General features: G+C 34.7%; 1 protein-coding gene across 1 annotated transcript in view; it reads left to right on the top strand.

The window, feature by feature from the left end:
- The first annotated feature begins 3,958 nt into the window (after positions 1-3,958).
- TFEC (transcription factor EC) overlaps positions 3,959-20,445 on the top strand; it is a 118,863-nt gene continuing 102,376 nt past the window's right edge. Inside the window, exon 1 of the mRNA XM_054564647.1 lies at positions 3,959-4,060. Within this exon, the coding sequence (XP_054420622.1) occupies positions 3,977-4,060 (84 nt within the window). The 5' untranslated portion in view covers positions 3,959-3,976. The remainder of the gene's footprint in view (positions 4,061-20,445) is intronic.

Genomic DNA, 20,445 nt, shown 5'->3' with positions numbered 1-20,445 from the left:
GTCCCCAAATCATGATAATCAAAATTATCCTTTTCAACTATTTGTTTATCTGCTTCCTCTCTTATTTCTGTGCCTACTCCCCCTTGTGTGTATTTATAGTAAAATCATTGAATAAAACTCATAGCTTATTATTGCATGGACTGAATTTGTTTCTTTAGTGACGTTATAGAAGAGCTAATCTTTATTAAAGAGCAATTCCCTCGGAAAAGTTGATTATTAAAAGCTAGTAAAAGAGTGTTAGCAGTCATTGGTCTTAATAACAAATATCTTAGTTATCTCAACACATAGTAGAATTGCAGGTTAATTTCTTTTGAAGTACATATGGTCATTGACCATGTTAACCAATGAATGATGAACAGAACTTATGAGTATCACTTTCTGCAGAAGCTTTAAGAACCTCCGTGCAGTTCTTATCCTGTTTACCTGCCTCAGTGGTGTGGAGATGGGGCCTCCAGATCCTGAGTCCTTGAGTAACTATGTGGAACAGAGCTCCCTCACTAATCCATACTGGATGTGTAGAGTATGAAATAACATTTTGTTTTTAGTAGTTTGCGCTTTTTACAAGTTGTTTGTTATGACAGCATAGCCTATCCTCCCCTGTCTGACAGAGAGCAACTGTACAATTCTGGCAGACTGTAGAAGTCTTGTCATTTTTCTAATCTCTAGGGAGCCGCAGTGTCAATCATGGGAGATGCCATCTCATTTGGAACATCCTAACATTGCAAAGGAGAAGCTTTATACTTTTATATATGTTATGGATAATACATTGTCTAGTCTGAGTATAGCAGTGCTCAGATTAGATGACAGTCTCCGTGGAATATTTTTGATTTCCCAAATTTTTTATATAATAATCCCTTCCCAATTTTAAATATATCTTCCTTTCTTTACCTTAAAGATTCATAACCTTTCAAATGCAAATGCGCTTGGGAAGGAGAATATTTTATGTTTCATCAGTCATTTATATCTTAGTGAATAAAGTGTATAATGAATTAATTATAGAGTTTTCTAAAAATAGTTGTAGATAGTGGCAAAGTGGGGAGATGATACGGTATCATGGCACCTGTCTGGCAAAAGGGAAAAGGACATAGAGATTGTATGCTAAAGACAAATTTTACCTACTCCATAAATTTCAGAAGGGCTGACTCTTTGTTTAATATGCTAGTGTATGCCAAAATTAAACAAAAACTCTAGAGAATTCTTAAAGCCCTTGACATCATAGAATAATTAAATTATATTAATGTATTTAAGGTTTCTAGGGACTCCTTGTTCTTCCAAACTGAGTCTGGGACAAACTTAGGAAAGTCGTTTGATTCTCTTGATTGAATTTACCCATTTCTCATGGAGCAATGGTAAGTCCATGCATTGCTGCTGACACAGGTGGATTAATAAGTTGAGATTTGTTAAATTCACTGAAGTAGACAAAGCGCATTTCAGAAGTGAAAAAGCACTACTATTGCAATTATATAGTGATGTGCATATTTTACATGTGTTCCACAGCCCTCATACCTGGTGTGCTTCTTGTTAAGGACATATTAAATTTGACAGAATAAAACTTAAGTGCAGTTTTAAAATCTATTTTTAAAGTTTACAAATACTATAGTATGCTAGTGAAATAGTTGAAATCTAGATGTTTCAGTGTTAGTATTTTAGTGAGATCAACTCTTGTATGTTAGATGTATGTGGTTCTTAAATGATACTGGAATTCAAGATCAGATTTGATATTCAGTGTTTCTCATAAAGTATTATTCACACAGAATTTGGAGTGATGTAAAAACAGGGAACATTAACTTCTGCACTTCCCAAAACTGGTCATGAAACCAGACTTTTGAATAACCAATATCAATTATTTGCCAAGTGACTTCATTGTAATATAACCTCTCTGAAAGTATGATTCATATCCATGAGTGGCATATAAATTATATACTCACATCTGATTTTATTTGCTTGTTTTCTTTGTACTACTGATCTTGGACTTCCTTTCCAAACTTCTTAAAAGAGATGTATCTCTGCCTTCGACTTACTTACTTGATTTCTTTTTTAAAAAGAAGCTGGATTTTTTCAGTGTTTAACACATTGGAAGTTTTTCATAGATTAATAATTACCTTGGCTACTTGTTGGTAAGATTAGTGGCATAGTTACGGGCATAAAGACTCAACATCCCAGGTATGTAAGTATAAAATCAACTGTCAATAATAAATTTTAATAAGAATCTGTTATATTTGAGGCTTCTGTAAAAGTGATCCGAATAACGAGTGTATTGTTTTTTCTTTTTGAAGGGCTAATACTCTATCCTTTGGTCTGCTTCTTCCTTACTTGTAAGAACTACTTTTTAAGTCAATTTCCAAAAGTGTGTTAGCTGCCACTTTGCAAGCAGCATTTTTTCCTGTATGAAGTTTTAATATATTTAAGTTAAATATCATTTAACTTAGACATTATTTATTATTTTAGTGCGTACAAATATGTTTGACTTTAGAAACCAAACAATCCCTTTCCTGGCATTTCTTATTTCAATGTCTTTTCTCTTAAAATCATATGTAAGAAAATAATCCTTTTATTCCTTATATTATTTTTGTTATTTCATATATTACCCATTATATCACTATTTTTCTCTCTTTAATTTAAACCATAGGTAATTTATCTTCCGAATTGTATTAGATTTAACCTCCTTCAGGGTAATAACCGTAACTGTTTGTCTTTGTCTCCTAGTGCCCGATATGTGGTAGATATTCAATAGAAGTTTATTAATAAATGAATGAATGAATAAATAAATAAATATGGTATTAGTTCTGATGGAGAGGTTAATCTAAAGAACATTAAGCCTTAGTATTTAATGTACACTGTCTACTGTGTGACAGGATTTATTCTAAGTACTTGGAGAAGATGCTATTTGTGCTCTGACTAAACTTCGATATACCTCATCATTTCAGCGAATGAGAGTTTTGTCTTCCAATGGCCTGCAAAGGAAGGTTTGTCAGAAGGCTGCCCTCAGCATGGCAGAATCAACTCTGCTCATGTGTAACTTGGGTAGGACGAGCGATTTTTTAAAACAAGAAGGCAAGATAAATTTTGCATGAAACTTTGGTAATTAACATGACCATTTTGTTTCATATATATTGTTTTTAAATATAGATAAAATAAACAAAAGGTGTAACTTTTACAGGATGAAGGCAGATTTTCACAGCACAAATTATAGTTCAGGAAGAAAGTTGTATCTTTAGATTTTATAAGTTTATGCATATAACTACTATGTAAAATGAGACTTCTTTAGAAGTTTCATTTGTAAAGGCAGTGAATAAATGAGTGTTTGTGTCCCTTAAAAATACGGGGTTATGAAAATAAGAATTAGAAAATTTATAAGCTGAATTGTATTCCTTCTATCTACATGAGAAGATAAAATATTCTTGGACAAGATAAATAACATCCTGGGGTCATGTTGAAAGTAAAACTATATGTAAGGAAAATGTGATTATATGAAACATGGGAAATTTGATGGTCTTCAATAAAAACTCAAAAAATTATAATACTCTAAATAAAATTGCAATTCTTAAAAAACGGAAAATTGGTGCAGGTCAGTTTGTTACAGAAATGTTAAATGTGAGACTCAACATGTTGCAATAAATATGGGAGTTTCCCATCCATTTTGGTAACAACCATATAATGTTTGTGAATATCCTGGGAAGAAATGTTACTTATGGGGTAATAAATGAAAGGAGAGCTTTTACTGTGGCCACAGTACTGTGGTGGAGTAGTTTTGCTGGAGTGCTGTTTCTCAAATTGGTAACATATTTTAGATATAGAAAGGAAGTTCTCTTACTTGAAACTGCTGTGTCATTTCTTCTTCCTTAACTGAAATTCCAACCAAGGTTCAGGAAATGCCCTAATTAGCCACTTCTCTTTTCTCTTTCCTCTACTAAGTGGATTCCAACCAGCCTAAATTATTCATGATCAGATCTTTTACTTTGGTTATCGCTTTGGCATGGTGCTTATGTTATGGGAAGAGGGATTATTCTTTGGTGCTGGTTGTAGAGGTGATAACACTCATAGAATCCAATCATTGCTGGTAGGTAACTAAACTGGCAGGTTAATCTTCTGTACTTTAAACAAATTCTGAGTCTAATCAGTATCTATTTTACTTTGATATGTGTAGCTTGCTTATAATTATGGTTTTATTTTGCGTGAACACTAGGTATCAAAATATTAAAGTAGTTAACTGTGATTTGCTGTAATTTGGGTAAACTAAAACTCAACATCTTATTTTAATCAAGATGGAGAAATCACTGTTTTAGTTCATGATAACCAAAGTTATTTCTTCTTCTAGTTTAATATTCTCAAATATTTACTAAATTGAAACATGATTTAACATTTTATTGCATAATATGTGTTATTTTGAGTAATTATTAATTTCTGTTTACATTTTAGCAATATATATGCCATTGGCTTTCAAATGTAGGAAAATATTACTATTCATTGCAGAAATAACATAAGATAGTACTTTTAGAATGTGTTATTTATCCAGGGTTAAACATTCTTTGTATTTTTTAATGAAGATTTGGATCCAGAAAGGTTGTTTAGGAGATTTTGAGTATTCCAAAGCAATAATTTTTATAGTAATAGTTTTCAATTGTAATAATTAGAGTTGGAATAGGACTTGAGTTTTGTATCTGAAAATATCACACACCTATCTGCACATATATTATATATATTTGTTTATATGAATTATAATCTCATACTTTCAATATTATCTTAAAATGTTTAATCAGAAATAGATATTTTGAGAAAAATAAACCTGAGGTAACCTTTAATTCATTTCATGGAATTTATTAGTAACTTATTTACTAGAAACTTCACTTAACATTTAAGAGGCTAAAATAACTTTCACAGTTCTTCCCTGTCCAGAGACTGTGTCAACAAAGCAAAGTGAAACAGAATGTGGAGTTCATTATCAAGATTATTCATATAATTCTGCTTTACTTCCATTTTAGATGAATCTGAGGATAGCTTTATACACTGTGTAGTTTTTGAATTAATATTAAATGTTTTACTCTTTGGGGTGGAAGAAACTATCTTAAAGAAGCCAAGCTTTGTGATATCCATTTTCAGAATAAAAAAAACCTTTTTAAATCTATAAAACAAATGGAACCCATATGATTTTCATTGTATCTGTTTCCTTGGTTTTAATTATTAATATTTTTAAATTTTTAGTTTCATTCTAAAGCAGTAGAATTTTGTTGAACTGAAATTGGATTTGACATCAAAAATAAAACACGCTGAAAAATGTTTCTTAAAAGTCTTATTAATTTTAATGACTGTGACATGAGGGTTTGTTATAAGTTCTACATAGCCAAAATAATTATGAGGACTTTAAATATGATGCAGATTTCTAGCATAAGTAAAATTTTTAGAAATTGTCATAATTAACACAGTGGAAGTGGAAAATAATTTTGAAAACAGTGGTTTGAGTAACTAGAAAGGAGAAATAAGGAAAGGAGAAACTGAAAAAAACCAAAATATTCTTACACAATAATTTCAAAAAAACTAATGAAATATGATTCAAAGGGAATCATGACTATGGATAAAATAATAAAAATGTACATATGGAAATGTAATCATTCAATTCTTTATTAATTAATTTACAAATAAAATTACATGAAATCAACTAGACATGCCGATTTTTCACAGAGATAAATTTAATTAATCCTTATGGTAAAAAGAAAATTAGATTAAGCAATGGAATAATAGCAGATCCAGAGAGTTAACGTTTACAAATAGCAGATTGCAAATTTTATACTATTTGGCAAAACAAAATAAGTTTATAATGCCAAATATAGATCTTGTGCAGTTTTTACTGATTATGTTAACTAAGATCAGAAAGAAAAGTCTGAGAGGCATAGACCAGAAGATGTATGAGGAAAGCCATGATAATCACAAGTGTCCTCAAAAACATAATCTTTGAGGGGAGAGCTTAACACTTTTTGTAGAATAAGTGAATAACAAGAAACTAATGTGTACCGAAGTCTTTATTTTGTAGTATTGTGAATTGCCAACCAGTTAAGGAATTAGTGGGTTGGGGTGCAGGTGTTTGGAGATACATCAACATTTGGCAGATACTATTTGGCCTATGAGAACTTAGTGGATGATAGGTAATTTTGTGATTCTATTAAGTTGTATTTATCAGGCCTTAAAAAGCCTTGGCCAATTATCGACAAAAATAGAATAATGTAAGAATATATTACAGGTAGTTAATGTTAAACATTAGGAAAATCGGGGAATTGATATTATTGAAAAGTGAAATAATAAGATGGATTGTGGAATTTCCTCAGGTGAAAGCACTTCTTTCTGATTTTGTAATTGCACTCAGGATACAGTGAGAGGCTGAGCTTAATGATCTTAAAGACGCATTAGGTTTTTTTCTTTTCACAATGTCTCCTCAGTTTTGAAAGAATAAGTGAGAATTCAAAAAAAAATTTAAAAAGGCAGTTGAAGGAAATGAGTGTAGGAAATAGAGACTGAGTTTAATAAGAATTCCCATGCATCCTTATATTCATTCCTAAGAGTTACTGTGGAAGAGTATTTCCAAATCATCTTGCCTTTCCTGAAATGCTCCTCTTCAGCTTGCATATTAAAATTGAGTGTGTTTCACTTTCTAGCTTCTTCCACTGGACCAGAAAATCCTTTCATCCCTCCCTTTGTTTCCTTTCTTTATTTCTTATTGTGTGAACATGGTTCCAATACAAAAGTTCATATGCACATGAGCAAATAATGTTCTGAAAGATATTCAAGTTCCTTAGTTGTATTTCCATCCATGAAAAACGTGAGCCAGAACTTTCTATGTTTTGAATCATATGCTTTGCTTTATCCTTTTTCTCCTTAGCCAAAAGTCATTCTCTCAAACATCTTTCCTCACTCCCCCTAGATTTAGACCAGTATCTACTACATTGAAAATCTGGCAGGTAATAATCTCAGCTAGTGTTCTTAGGGAATTTTTCAGCAGTTAAGGTGTTTACACTATCTGCTGCTTTTGTTCCTATGCAAATTCAAATGGATTTGAATCTACTAAACAGGCTGAGGTCTGCAACAGTTTTGTAAACAGCATTTTTTTTAACCATCAGACTTTAAATCCTGGTAAACTTTTATGTTTTGTCATCTAGTTTAAGAGCCATGTTATCCTTTAGTTATATTATCAGAAGTTTCTCTACATTTATCAATCACTTTTCCTCTTCTGTAGCTTATTGTCCTTCACACATGCAAGGCACTTTTCACATGATGGATGATTTTCTCATTTCATCAGAATTATACCTGCCATTAAATGTTCTTCCCATATCAACCTTCTATACTTTCTTTCTGCTCTCAAATTTTAAAACATCAATCATTTTTATTAAATAAGACTATTAGCCTTTTGAATGCTTATTGTGGACATGTGGGGTTACAGTGTTTGGCAAATTGATCATATCCACTCTTAAGGTAGAAACAAGCCAGGGATTGAGTCTGCACAGTGGGATGATTGCAACACCATCCTCTGGAGAATGTAGAAAATGTGTGATTTTGCCTTGATTAGTTGCTTAGTTAATAACTAGGCAAGTTTGGTTAAGTTGAAGATGTATATGTGAAGGAGTGTACCAAGGCATTACACTAGATATGTAAAATATGTTACCTGCCAATAAGCAACTGCATTCCAACAATTAATTACACTGTAAAGTGTTATAATAAAAGTAGACATGAGTTTGTTATGAGTCTCAGGTTTTGTAAAATGTTCAAAGATATGATGGTTGAAATATATCTTGAAAAAAATAATTCGCTATTCTTTAGGCAGACAAAGGGTAGCAGAAAAGTATTAAACCAAAACTAGCATGTGCAGAGTTCCGAAAAGCACGGCACATTCAGGAGTCTTTTATCTTCACAAAGGGAGTAGCTTGATTTGATTGTGTTTTAGCAGCACATCTCTGGCCATTTGGAACACATACTGGAGGGATGAAAGACAAGTCATTAGTTTTAGGTTTTTTATTACAGAGTATATCTGCATTCAGAAAACAACAAGTATGTGTCTCTGGGTAATACTTTGCAAAGTGGATGTACTTTTGGCAAGAACAAAAAAAACTTCTATTTTGCTAAAAATATGGTGGACTATGTCATTTTTCATTGTAGAAATAAGCACTTAAACTGAACATGGACTAGCTCCCAAAGCAGTGGGCCAAGAAAATATTTGTAAGTGATTCAGTGATTTCTTTGTGGTTTCTTGGTTTAGTGCTGATATAACACACTGTGAAATAGGAAGTCAGTTCAGCATTTTTAGCTTGCTACTAACTTGCCATGTGACTTTGAGTAAGTCTCTCTTTTTCCTCTGTCTGTGTTTTTTGCGTGTGTGTGTTTGCTGAATATTTTAAGTTAAGTTAATATCTAGTATCTAGTGTGGTAAGTGAAGGACTGGGATTTGGACTGAATGTGAAGAAGGAGTGTGATGATGTTCAAGTTTAGGTCTCCTATGGCTGAACAGCAGTTCTGAATTTATACCTAGGATGCTGAACTTATATTGGATGTGGGCGCTCTAAGATTGGAAACCCAGTTTAGAGCCTAAATGTAGGACCTCTCTCCTTCTTTGGGATCCATGATCCCACATTTCAAAGAGATTTTCAGAGCACGAAAGAAAACCAGGAGCTACTATTCCATGTACCTGGCCTTTCTCCCTCCAATATCCTTTCCTGAAAACAGCCTCTGAGGATTTTGCCTTAGGACAGAACTCTCAGAGCAAAATGAAGTATAGAATGAGGCAATTCTCTGCATAATTTGGGAAGTAACCTATAATTTGTTTTTCTTCATAAGTCCTCTCTACATTTCCACAGTTTCTAAAAAGTTACTGCCAATTAATTGCATTTTTATGTGTTTTAGCATGAAACACTGGTTGTACTAATATGTATTTAAGTTCAGTTATATTTAGTCTTCCTGAACACACTTAGTGAAATATATGACAAAACTTCATCTGTTACTTAAGATATATTTGTCTAAAGACAAAACAAACACCACCACCAAAAACAAAATAGCAAGCAAAGATATTTCAGAATATATTAGTTGGAAAGAATTTATAAAATAAATGCATTAGCTAAAATATTAAGTCCTCTACTGAGGGATAAGTGGGAGTCAGTCATGTTAACTACTCTGCTTGAGTAGCAGTCATCTTAGAAGAGTTTTAATGCGTATCAATATTAGCTCTATTACATGAAATCTTTTACCTTCTCTTTTCTTCACCCACTGAGAATAGACAACATTGATTGGGCTCTCATCAGATACTAAAAAGCTTTACATGTATCACCTCATGTGAACCTGACAATACCCTTGAGGCAAAAGCTGTTATGTTTATTGTTCAGGAAAGTGAGTTTTTTGAAGGATAGGTAACTTTCCCAAGGTGACCTCGGAGTAAGTGATGGAGCAGGGACTTGGATCTAGGTCTGTATGGTGCTTAGACATAGATATCTTATACAATTTTTTTTGACCACTTTAAAATGTATACTTTATCTTTGTTGTTCTATTTCATTCGTTTTGAACAAGATCCTATCTTTATAATACAGAAGGGAAAATAATTCAAGAAAGAAGGTTTGGGGAAAATCAGAAAGCACTGCTATACTAAAAATGGTTCCTGGGCTTACATATGAATAATGAGGCCTTTGACTGTGTTACGTTTGCAAAAATAGCAGTTGCAGATGTAACAAAAGGCCAGAATAGATGGCTCTATTTCATAGAAGAAAGGGGCAAAGTGAAGAGACTCATTAATGTTGAAGGAGTAGATGGATAACCAGTGACAAATATCAAGTAGATTTGCTTCAGTTTGGTCAGAGAAAGGTCATTGCTTATTTTTGGTTAAACTGGTTCACAGAGGCCAGGTCTCCACTAAAAAAGGGAATTAATTGCTTCCATTTCCCACTAATTGCCTCAACATTTCCCTTTGCTTTGTCTTTGGAGATTTGGTCAGAGAGGCAAAAAGTCAAAAGTCAGAGTTTGATGGAATCTACATAAAAAGGGAATCTGAGGAGACCAAATTATGGCATTTGGTGTAATAATGATAATGATAGTTAGCATTTTTCCCTGGGAGTAATGTAGATTTTTAGAGACCTTTTCAATCTTTAATCAGACCGTAGGGCACATTTAAGAGAGTTCACTGTTTTTATTTCCATCTAGAGAATAAGGCATCACAGAGAGATGAACTGACCTGGGGCAAGTCTCCTGAGATGTTAATCCTGTATGTTGGATTATAACCTCCTATGTTGAGTTTTAGCTGGAAGACTGGGCTCTTCCCATAGGTATCATTTTTTCAAGCTCCTTCGGAGTTTTTAGGCTTTTTGTACATTATTGTCTGAGATTACAACCTCTATCAATGATAGATAATCAACCAAGAAACAACATGGACCATTCTGATGTCACAATAATTATGTAGTTTGTAAGTATTGAAACCCTAGCTATCTTCTGTAAATGAGACAGTCTACATTGTGTTTATTGAATTAACTCTCTTTGAAGTCTTGTTCAGCTCCACCCATTTCTTTTAACATATGTGAGTTTTATATTTCAGACATTTTGCTTTATTCTTTTCGAACACAAAGTGGCAATATAGAAGGAGGAAAGAACATGCTCTCAGGATATGATAGGTCAGTGTTCAATCATTTTGGCTTCTCTGATTTAGCTGTAATACCTTCTGAGGCCCAATAGACAAGTGCTCTTTAGGAAGTCCCAAATCAACAGTATCAACTACTCTTTGCTGGAAAAACCAGATATATGTTACTGTTAATTATATATTTATTACATTATAGGCCCTTAGAAACATAAATTAGAGTGATTATAGGTTTTAAAGCAAGAAGGGTTAAATTTCAAAACAAGCTCTGTCAGAATCAGTTGTTTGATCCCAGACAGCTGATATAATCTGAAACCCAGTTTCTTTATGTAAACCTGATATCCTTCATTGGGTTTTATGGTTATTTAATGTGAAAATGAAAGTAAAACACCTATAGCACAATTCCTGCATAGATGCGGTCTTAGAAACTTTAGCCATATGCCTCTTTGTGTTGTTATTATAAACTACACAGTTATTAAATGATAACACTATTAATTGGAGCAAGACCAAACAAACATAAGATGCTGATATAAAAGAAGTTTTATACTTTCTGTAAAACTATTTTATTAACAGCGTAGTAATAGTTGGGGGGAGGGGGAGTAGCTAGGGGTGGAAGAGGGTATAGGGTCGATAAATGGTAATAGAAAAAAATACAGTAAAAATGAACTATTAAAAAAGTATTCTGACAGTTATGGTGACCTTGAGCTGGACCATCTTCCTGTTTGTTAAATGCCTCTCTACAGCAAGTCCCCCTTACCCTATCATATTAAAAGTGCTGTGCCCACATGAAGTTGTTTACTAATCAGAACAGTCCTAGGAACTGAGTAGTAGTATTGCACTCATTGTAGAGGTATTTACATTATGGGAGGGAAATATTTGGCCCAAAGGCACACAGGAGTAGTTCAGGTTTGAAGCCAGGTGGACTAATTCCCAAACCTGCAGTTCCAATTGCTCCTCTACTAATGCTTTTGAAATATCACACTGCAATTCAAGGTTGTCATTTGTGCAAGCTGAGAAATTAAATCACACTCACCCTCATTTGTAAATCAATTAAGGGAATTCTTAAAGCTTATCTTTCTGCTGACAAAAATGGCTATTCTTATTAAGAACAAAAATCATTATCAACAGAGATATCTATGTAACCAAACCCTACATCGAATTCTTCCTAAGGGTTTTAATTTAGTCTCAAACAGTACAACTAGCCCATTTTCGTGTCAGGACACATGTCTCATTCCTTTCACCAAGAACCTTTAGGAACTGGGCCTATGGCTGCTTCCTGCTCCCACAGTGTTGTCTCTTGTCTGCCCCTCCCCCTTGCTTCCCTTATGTAACTCTAAGGCACCTGGTGAGCCTTTTCTCCCCCCATGTTGAAACAGAACCAATGCTGAAGAGAGCCCCAATTATCACACTAGTTGCTCATAACTTTTGATTTGTTTCTCTTAGACAATGTAACTTAATAAAACTCTTTTTAAATATATAACAGAGCACACCTCCTGAAACAGGAAGAGCTAAGACTATGTATACATGGGAAATCTGGTTTGACTGTTTTGATGAACTTGACTGCTCAGTCAGTCAAAATGTAATCACTAGTTAAGCAAACCATTTTGACAGATTTTTGGCCCATTGTGACTGCTTATTTGACTGGCTTGCCTGTCAGGTGTAAGTGGTCAGATTGACTGGAGACAATCTAACTGGAAAATTTAGCTTTGGAGGATGTGGGTGTCTGTATACCAGAATCTACTTTAAATAACTTTATTTGAAACTGCTCCTATTTTCCTGGGACCAGCAAGGAGTTTGAAAGTGACACATTGCAGCATTTGAATTTCAAGAGTGAGATGTCTGTCCACTTGCTAGGGCTGGCAATATATTTATAGGCTACAAAACAATTACATTTTCTCTGCATATACAGAGTTCAATAAGACTGAAACTCTACCCTAACTTGGCCAAGTACTAATAAGGCATAGTATTCTTTTACTCTTTTGAAGGGTTGATGATAGATGAATGAAAGCAAAAGACTTCTCTGATATCAGGTTACTAATTCAGTCATTAATGACTTGTGGTAATAAAAGTTGACCTTGCTACTAATAGTAGTTCTACTAACAAAAGAATTTGAGACAAAAAGACCCACTAAAACAAAACACCAAAGAAAACCTTTGATGAGGCAAGAGAATCTGGTTGCTATTATTATTTGAGCTGCTTTTTAAAAGCAAGCCCCTTTATATATGTCCATGCTTATGTTCCTTTAGGAAATTTACTTTGAAATGAGCTCCCAAGTTTGGGCAAGACAAAAACACTACTACAAAGATAGAGATAATGATTTATTATCACATTTATGGGGAGAATATAACAAGGTTATCATTTGCTGTAAGCACATTGTTTTAAGATTTGGCATATGTTGGTTGAGTATCCTACTGCATTTACATCAATAATCTGAAATATCCTGTTACTGTTTGAAAGACATTCATGAACTACTTTCTAATGCTCCTAAAATTTTAACTTTTTACATGGAAATGTTTTGTAAATGTTCAGGAGTTAGATGCTATTTCATTTACTTTTATTAAATAAGTTCAATGGAAAGATTAGGTAGGAGTTAGGGCCAGTGTCAATAATGAATAAAATGAGGACACTGTTCTCCAAATAGCTTGGTCAATAGTCATAGCTTCTCTTGTGTTAGAGTCACTTAATGTATCATTCGTTTTTAAAAATTTTTTGATTAATAGAAGGAAAGAAACTTTAGCCTTGCTTTCAAAGTTTTTGCTTTTTAGTCATTTATGATTGTTTTAAGTACTAAAGCCCTTTTACCTAAGTAAAAGTAAGAAGTTAAATCTCAGTTTGAAGAATGCTGTAGAGAGACCAGCAAGATATATACTATTTAAATTTTATATGTTCTTTACATTATGGAATCATTAATAAGGTTTCAGTGATCATCTTAATGCTTCAAACCTTTTACACATTGAGGATTATTTCCTTAGGCTATGAAAATGTAGAAATTCAACTCCCTGGTGGCAACTCTTACTGATGTCTGTTGCATTGTTCCTTCTTCAGCACCAGATATTATCATTTAAAAATACTTGTTAATTTGAAAGACAAACAGTTTCATTTTAATCATCCTGATGAAAAACAAAGACTCAGTAGTAAGACCTGTAAGGGTTTGCTTTGCAAAGCAAACCTCACTTTGCTCCAGAGCTCTTTAACCTATGCTTTATCTCCACATTTTCATGTGTAGTGCATTGAGAGTAAGGCTGCTCACCTCACTGGCTTGTTGTGAGGGCTACAGTGCTTCAAGCTCTGTTTCTGACATAAAGTAATCTTTCTATACTTACCAAAATGTGTGCCATTATTAACACTATGATCATTAACATAGATTTTACTTTATTTTTTTAAAGATTTTATTTATTTATTTTTAGAGAGGGGAAGAGAGGGAGAAATGGAGAGAAATATAAATGTGTGGTTGCCTCTTGCACGCCCCCTACTGGGGACCTCGCCTGTAACCCAGACATGTGCCCTGACTGGGAATTGAACTGGTGACCCTTTGGTTTGCAGACTGGTACTCAGTTCACTGAGCCACACCAGCCAGGGCACATAGATTTTACTTTAAAAAGAGCAACATAACAGAGATTAGCAGGCTTGGATGGATTAATTTTTAACTGTGCTACTTTAATAAGTTGATTAACTTCTCTGAGCCTTGGCTCATCAATAAAATGTGACAAAAAGGGGATCATATCGTAAGGGATCAAATAAGAGATCACAAAAGGGATCAATGGATAAAAAGTGATGTGTAAATTGTAAAATATTGTATAAAATACATTATTCTCTAAGTCTTATTCATTTTATTCATTTTTGTCTCTGGATTCCATGCCAGTTATCTACTTTCCTATAATGTTGTGGCTGCATATTTTAAAAATGCAGTTTCAATAACAGAGAAGACACACAATCTGTGCCGCTGATGGTGAAAGTTATTAAAATAGTTGAAATGTTTAAAAATCAAATTGTTTATGCCATGCATTAAGGTCTTTATTTTTAGGGTTCATAACATTTTATTGTATATATTATACTTATTTTTATAGAATTTACATTTAACTTTGTCCAGTATTATGGTTTCTTATTTATTTATTAGTGTCAATTTCTTGAATTTAGGGCCATATCTTATTTTATTTATTAATATTTTTAAATTAAATCCCCATTTTTCCCCTTTGCTCTCCTCTGCCCAGCCCACTACCCTGCCCCCACAGTCAATCCCCACACCATTGTCCATGTCCATGGGTCATTCATACGTATTCTTTGACTATTCCCTTCCCCTTCTTTCCACCATTATCCCTTTCCCCACCTCCCCTCGGGTCACTATCAGTCTGCTCCATGTTTCCATGCCACTGGTTCTATTTTGCTCGTTAGTTCATTTTGTTCATTAGATTCCTCTTATAGGTGAAATCATATGGTATTTGTCTTTTACAGAATGGCTTATTTCACTTAATGTAATTCTCCAATTCAGTCCATGACGTACTGAAAGATAGGAGTTCCTTCTTACTTTCTGCTGCATAGTATTCCATTGCGTAAATGTACCACAGTTTTTGATCCTCTGATGTATTGAAGGGCACTTAGATTGTTTCCATCAGTTGGCTATTGTAAATAGTGCTGCTATGAACATAGGGGTGCATAGATTCTTTTGAGTTGGTCATTGTAGATTCTTAGAGTATATTACAGGCAGTGGAATTGCTGGGTCAAAAGGCAGTTCCATTTTTAATTTTTTGAAAAAATTTCATACAGTTTTCCACCGTGGCTGCACCACTTTGCATTCCCCCCAACAGTGCACTAGGGTTCCCTTTTCTGCACATCCTCACCAGCACTTGGTTGTTGATTTATGAATGATGACCATTCTGACAGGTGTGAAGTGATTTCTCATTCTGGTTTTAATATACATCTCTCTGATGGTTAATGATGTTGAGCATCTTTGCATATACCTATCGGCCATCTGTATGTCCTCCTTGGAGAAGGATCTATTCATGTCCTTTTTCCACTTTTTAATTGGATTGTCTTCTCGGTGTTGAGTCACATGAATTCTTTATATATTTTGGAGATCAACCCCTTGTCCAACGTATCATTGGCAAATATGCTCTACCATACACTCAGTTCCCTTTTCATTTTGATGGTGGTTTCTTTGGCTGTACAGAAGCTATTTAATTTTATGTAGTTTCATTTGTTTATCTTTTCTTTTATTTACCTTGCCATGGAAAATATATCAGCAAAAATATTGCTATGTGGGATATCTAAAATTTCTCTGCCTGTTTCCTCTAGGACTTTTACTGTGTCACAACTTATCCTTAAGACTTATCTATTTTGAGTTTATTCTGGTATATGGTGTAAGTTGATGGTCTAATTTCATTTTTTGCATGTAGCTGTCCAGCTCTACCAACGCCATTTGTTGAAGAAGCTATTTTTACTCCCCTTCATGTTCCCGCCCCCTTTGTCAAATATTCATTGACCATAGAGACATGAGTTTATTTCTGGGCTCTCTATTCTGTTCCGTTGATATATGTGTCTACTCTTATGCTGGTACCAGACTGTTTTGATTACAGGAGCCTGCTAGTATAGTTTGATATCAGGTATTCTGATCCTCCCTACTTTATTCTTCATTCTCAAGATTGCTGAAGCTATTTGAAGTCTTTTTTGTTCCATATAAATTTTTGAACTATTTGTTCTAGGGCTTTGAAATATACAATTGGTCTTTTAATAGGAATTACATTGAATCTATAGATTGCTCTGGGTAGTATGGACATTTTAATGATGTTAATTCTTCCAATCCATGAACACAGTATATGGTTCCGTTTATTTGTATCTTCCTCAATTTCTTTCTTCAGTGTTCTGTAGCTTTCCAAGTGCAGGTCATTTATCAACTTGGTTAAATTTATTCCTAGTTACTTTATTTTTGTTGTATTTATGGTAAATGGGATTTTCCCCTACTTTCTCTTTGTGATAGTTTATTGTTGGAATACAATAACACCATCAATTTCTGAATGTTGACATTGTATTATGCTATTTTGCCAGATTCACTTATTAGGTTAAATAATTTTTTGGTGGAGACTATTGGGCTTTCTACATACACTATCATGTCATCTGTATACAATGACAGTTTTACTTCCCCCTTCCAATTTGGATCCCTCTTATTTTTTTTTCTTGTCTGTTTGCTGTGGCTAGAACTTCCAGTGCTATGTTGAATAAGAGTTGTATAAGTGGACACACTTGTCTTGTTCCTGTTCTTAAGGCAAAAGCGTTTCGTTTTTGCTCTTTGAGAATGATGTTGGTAGTATGTTTCTTGTATATGGTCTTTATTATGTTGCAGTATGCTCCCTCTTTTCCCACTTTCTGAGTGTTTTTATCATAAATGGGTGCTTTTTAAGCATCTATTGATACGATCATGTGATATTTGACTTCCATTTTGTTTATGTGGTGTATTATGTTTATTTACTTGTGATTATTGCATGCCTGGAAAGAATGCCACTTGATCATGGTATATGATCTTTTTAATGTATTGCTGGATGTGGTTTACCAATACTTTGTGGAGGATTTTAGCATCTTTACTAATCAGAAGTATTGGCCTGAGGTTTTTTCTCGTTATATCTTTGCCTGTTTTTGGAATTGGGATAATATTGGCTCCTTGAAAAGACTTTGGGAATCTTCCTTCTTCTTGAATATTTTTGGAATAGCTTGAGAAGAATAGGAGTTAGCTCTTTTTTAAGTGTTTGGTAAAATTTGCCTGCAGATTCATCAGGCAATTTTTTGTGTGCCTGAAGGTTTTTGATTATTGCTTCATTTTCACTTGTTGTTGTCTGTCTATTTAGGCTTTCTGCTTCTTCTTGATTTAGTTTTAGAAGATTGTATGTTTCTAAAAATTTATACATTTTGCTGAAGTTGTCCAATTTCTTGGCATATAGGTATTCACAGCAATTTTGCACAATCTTTTGTATTTCTGTGATATTGGTTGTAACTTCTCTGTTGTTTCTGATTTTATTCATTTGGGTCCTCTCTCTTTTTTTTCTTGATAAGTCTGGTTAATGTTTGTCAATTTTGTTTATCTCTTCAAAGTAAAAGCTCCTGGATTCATTGTTTCTTTGAACTGTTTTTTTTTTCTTTTGGTCTCTATGGCATTTAATTCTGCTCTGATATTGATTATTGCCTTCCTTCTACTTGCTCTGTGCTTTCTTTGTTGTTGTTCCTCTAGTTCTTTAAGATGTAGGGTTAAGTTGTTTATTTGAGATGTTTATATCTTTTTTAGGTATGCTTTTATTGCTATGAATTTCCCTCTAAGGGCTGCCTTTGCTATGTCCCATAGGTTTTGGGTTGTTGTATCCTCATTTTCATTTGTTTCCAGATACTTTTTGATTTCTTCCTTGATCTCATTATTAACCCATTCATTATTTAATAACATATTATTCAGTCTACATGTGTTTGAATGTTTTTGATTTTTTTCCTTGAGATTGGTTTCTAGTTTCTGAACATCTGACAGAAGTTCAGAAAAGGCCCTTTTAGGACTTCTCTTTATTTCCCCTGTGGATATGTACTGAGCAGGGGGCTCCTGAGCCTGGCCTTACTGATCTACAGAGCCTGCCGTCCCACAGGTGAGGTTTGGGCTTACCTGACTGTGAGGGGACTTGCCTGGCTACAATGAATCTCAGGCATTTGGCTCCTGGCTGTCTTGTCCCCAGCCTGCCGCTTTTGCAGGAGACTCAGGCCTGAAGTCTGCTGTGCGCAGCCCACTCCTCAGTAGCCATGTATCGCCAGGTCCCACAATCCCTTCACCATTCCACATTCTGTTCTTCCTGTGCAGCTGGACTCAGTGGGACTGAAATGCACTTTCACTCTGGTTTTCTCTGTTGGCAGAGCCACTGCACATGTGTGCAAGTACAGGGTCCCTGCTCAGGCTTGCCTTAGCTCCCCTTTTCAAAGAGTCTCTATGTGGTCCCCATATTGCAGCACCAAGTCCTGGATCAGTTCTCTGCATGCTCCACCTCCCCAAAAAGCACAAAATCTCTCAGTCAAGGCTGTCCACAGCCTGCCAGTGCCTCTGACAGTTTCGGGAGATAGAGTTTCTTTCTGGAACTCTCCTGGTTGGTGCTGCAGCTATGGACATGCTGCTCTCTCTGTTTGCATAGCTTCAGTCTCCCAGACTTTATGTCCTTCCATGTCTCCCCCGATTAGAGTTAGTGGTTTCCCTTTGTGAGACCAGGACCCTGCTCGTGCAGGGAAGGAAGCCACTAAACTGTGTTTTCTGTCTGATCTCTCCTCTCCTGCAGGCAGCTCACACAGGACATTTCCCCCTCAACATATAAACTCTCTTGCTGGGTGGTGCTAAGCATCCTCTGTACTCCTTGGCTTCAAAAATTTGTGTCAGCTGAGATTCCATTGACTATTCAGCGTTGCTTGGAAGATCAGCTGAGAATCCTTGCTGGGGGCACAAGTACGTGGGTTCAGCTTTTACCCACTTGGCTACCATCTTCTGAATCCCTGTTTTTTGATTAAGCCTCATGAAAATATCATATTTAAAGTTAAGAAAAAATAGCCACCACTTTGTCATTGTAAAATTTTCTACAAGCAGTAAGAAGAGTACATGTTTGATGCTGTAATTTTTGGAGATAATTTCCCATTGAGAAGAGAAAGACTGGTGAGTAGACAAGTATATGTTTCCAATAAATCTTTTATGGTAGAATTTTTGCCACCACCAAGCAAGTGGTAATGTGTTAACAAGCATGGATATTTGTGAGAATTTAGAATGGTTTCCCTAAGGCAGAGGGTTAGTGAGCAATTAAAGAGAAGGATAAAAATGTTATCAAAGTCAGTGGGGGGTAGCACCTTGTTTCCTAGGGTCAGGAGCTTTCAGACGATGAGCAAATTGTCTGGGCTGGGACCACAGCTCTCAGCCTTCCAGTTCTCTTACTCTTTCACTCTTTATAATTTCTCTTTGGTTTGACTTAGTCTTCTAATCCATTTGTTAACTAATTTCCTCACCTTTTGGTCTTTGTTCCTTTCCACATCCAGCCTTTACCCCCCTGGTTTCAGTCAGTTCTTACAAGTAAAGTTATTTCTTGCCCCATTGTTTTTCTGTTATACCTATTATTGACCAGTGCGGTCTCTCAGCTCAGCCTCCAGGCAGCTGTCAAGGACAGCAGTCCAGGAGAATAGGCAGACTGAGGCCTTTACAATTTAGTGATCTTCAGTCTTAGAGGGATATTCCACTTCTCTTCCATTCCATTTAATAGACTTTGTACACTTTATTTCTCTCATCAAAACTTACAATTCATCACCTCTGCCCACACTCTCAACAGATGTATTTGCTTACAACTTTACTGAGAAACTCTAATTAAAAAAAGAAGAGTTTTTCAAATCTCTTCTCAGAAATCTAAAAATATTTTTTATAAAGCACATTCCTTTTTTTCCTGTTTCATAGAAAAGAGAATATTTTTGCCAAAATAGGTTCCTTGCTTTAGATCCCACTCAACACCGGTTTTTTCAGTCACCTTCTTAATCAGTTCTTTCTTGCTTATATCTACTCTCTTTAATTAAATTTTAGCCTCTACATATAAACATAGTGAAGCCTCTCCACTTATATGCACACATGCAAACACACAAACACTTCCACTTATTAACCCTAGAGCCAATTATGATAGCTAAAGTCCACCTAGAGTTCTCTTTTTATGCTCAAGCATTCTGAAGTATTTAAAGCTATTAAGAGTGCAAACTCTGGAATTAGACTTCTTAGGTTCAAATCTTGACACTGCTAGCTGTGTGTCCTTTGGAATATTACTTAATTTTCTTTGCCTCAGTGTTCTCATCATTGCAATTGGGATACGAACAGTTCT

Source organism: Pteronotus mesoamericanus, unplaced genomic scaffold, assembly GCF_021234165.1.
Source record: "Pteronotus mesoamericanus isolate MK-2021 breed Mesoamerican mustached bat unplaced genomic scaffold, CSHL_Meso_final scaffold_85, whole genome shotgun sequence".
NCBI lineage: Eukaryota > Metazoa > Chordata > Mammalia > Chiroptera > Mormoopidae > Pteronotus > Pteronotus mesoamericanus.
The sequence above is the reverse complement of the archived record's forward strand: the minus strand, read 5'-3'. Positions and strand labels throughout refer to the sequence as shown.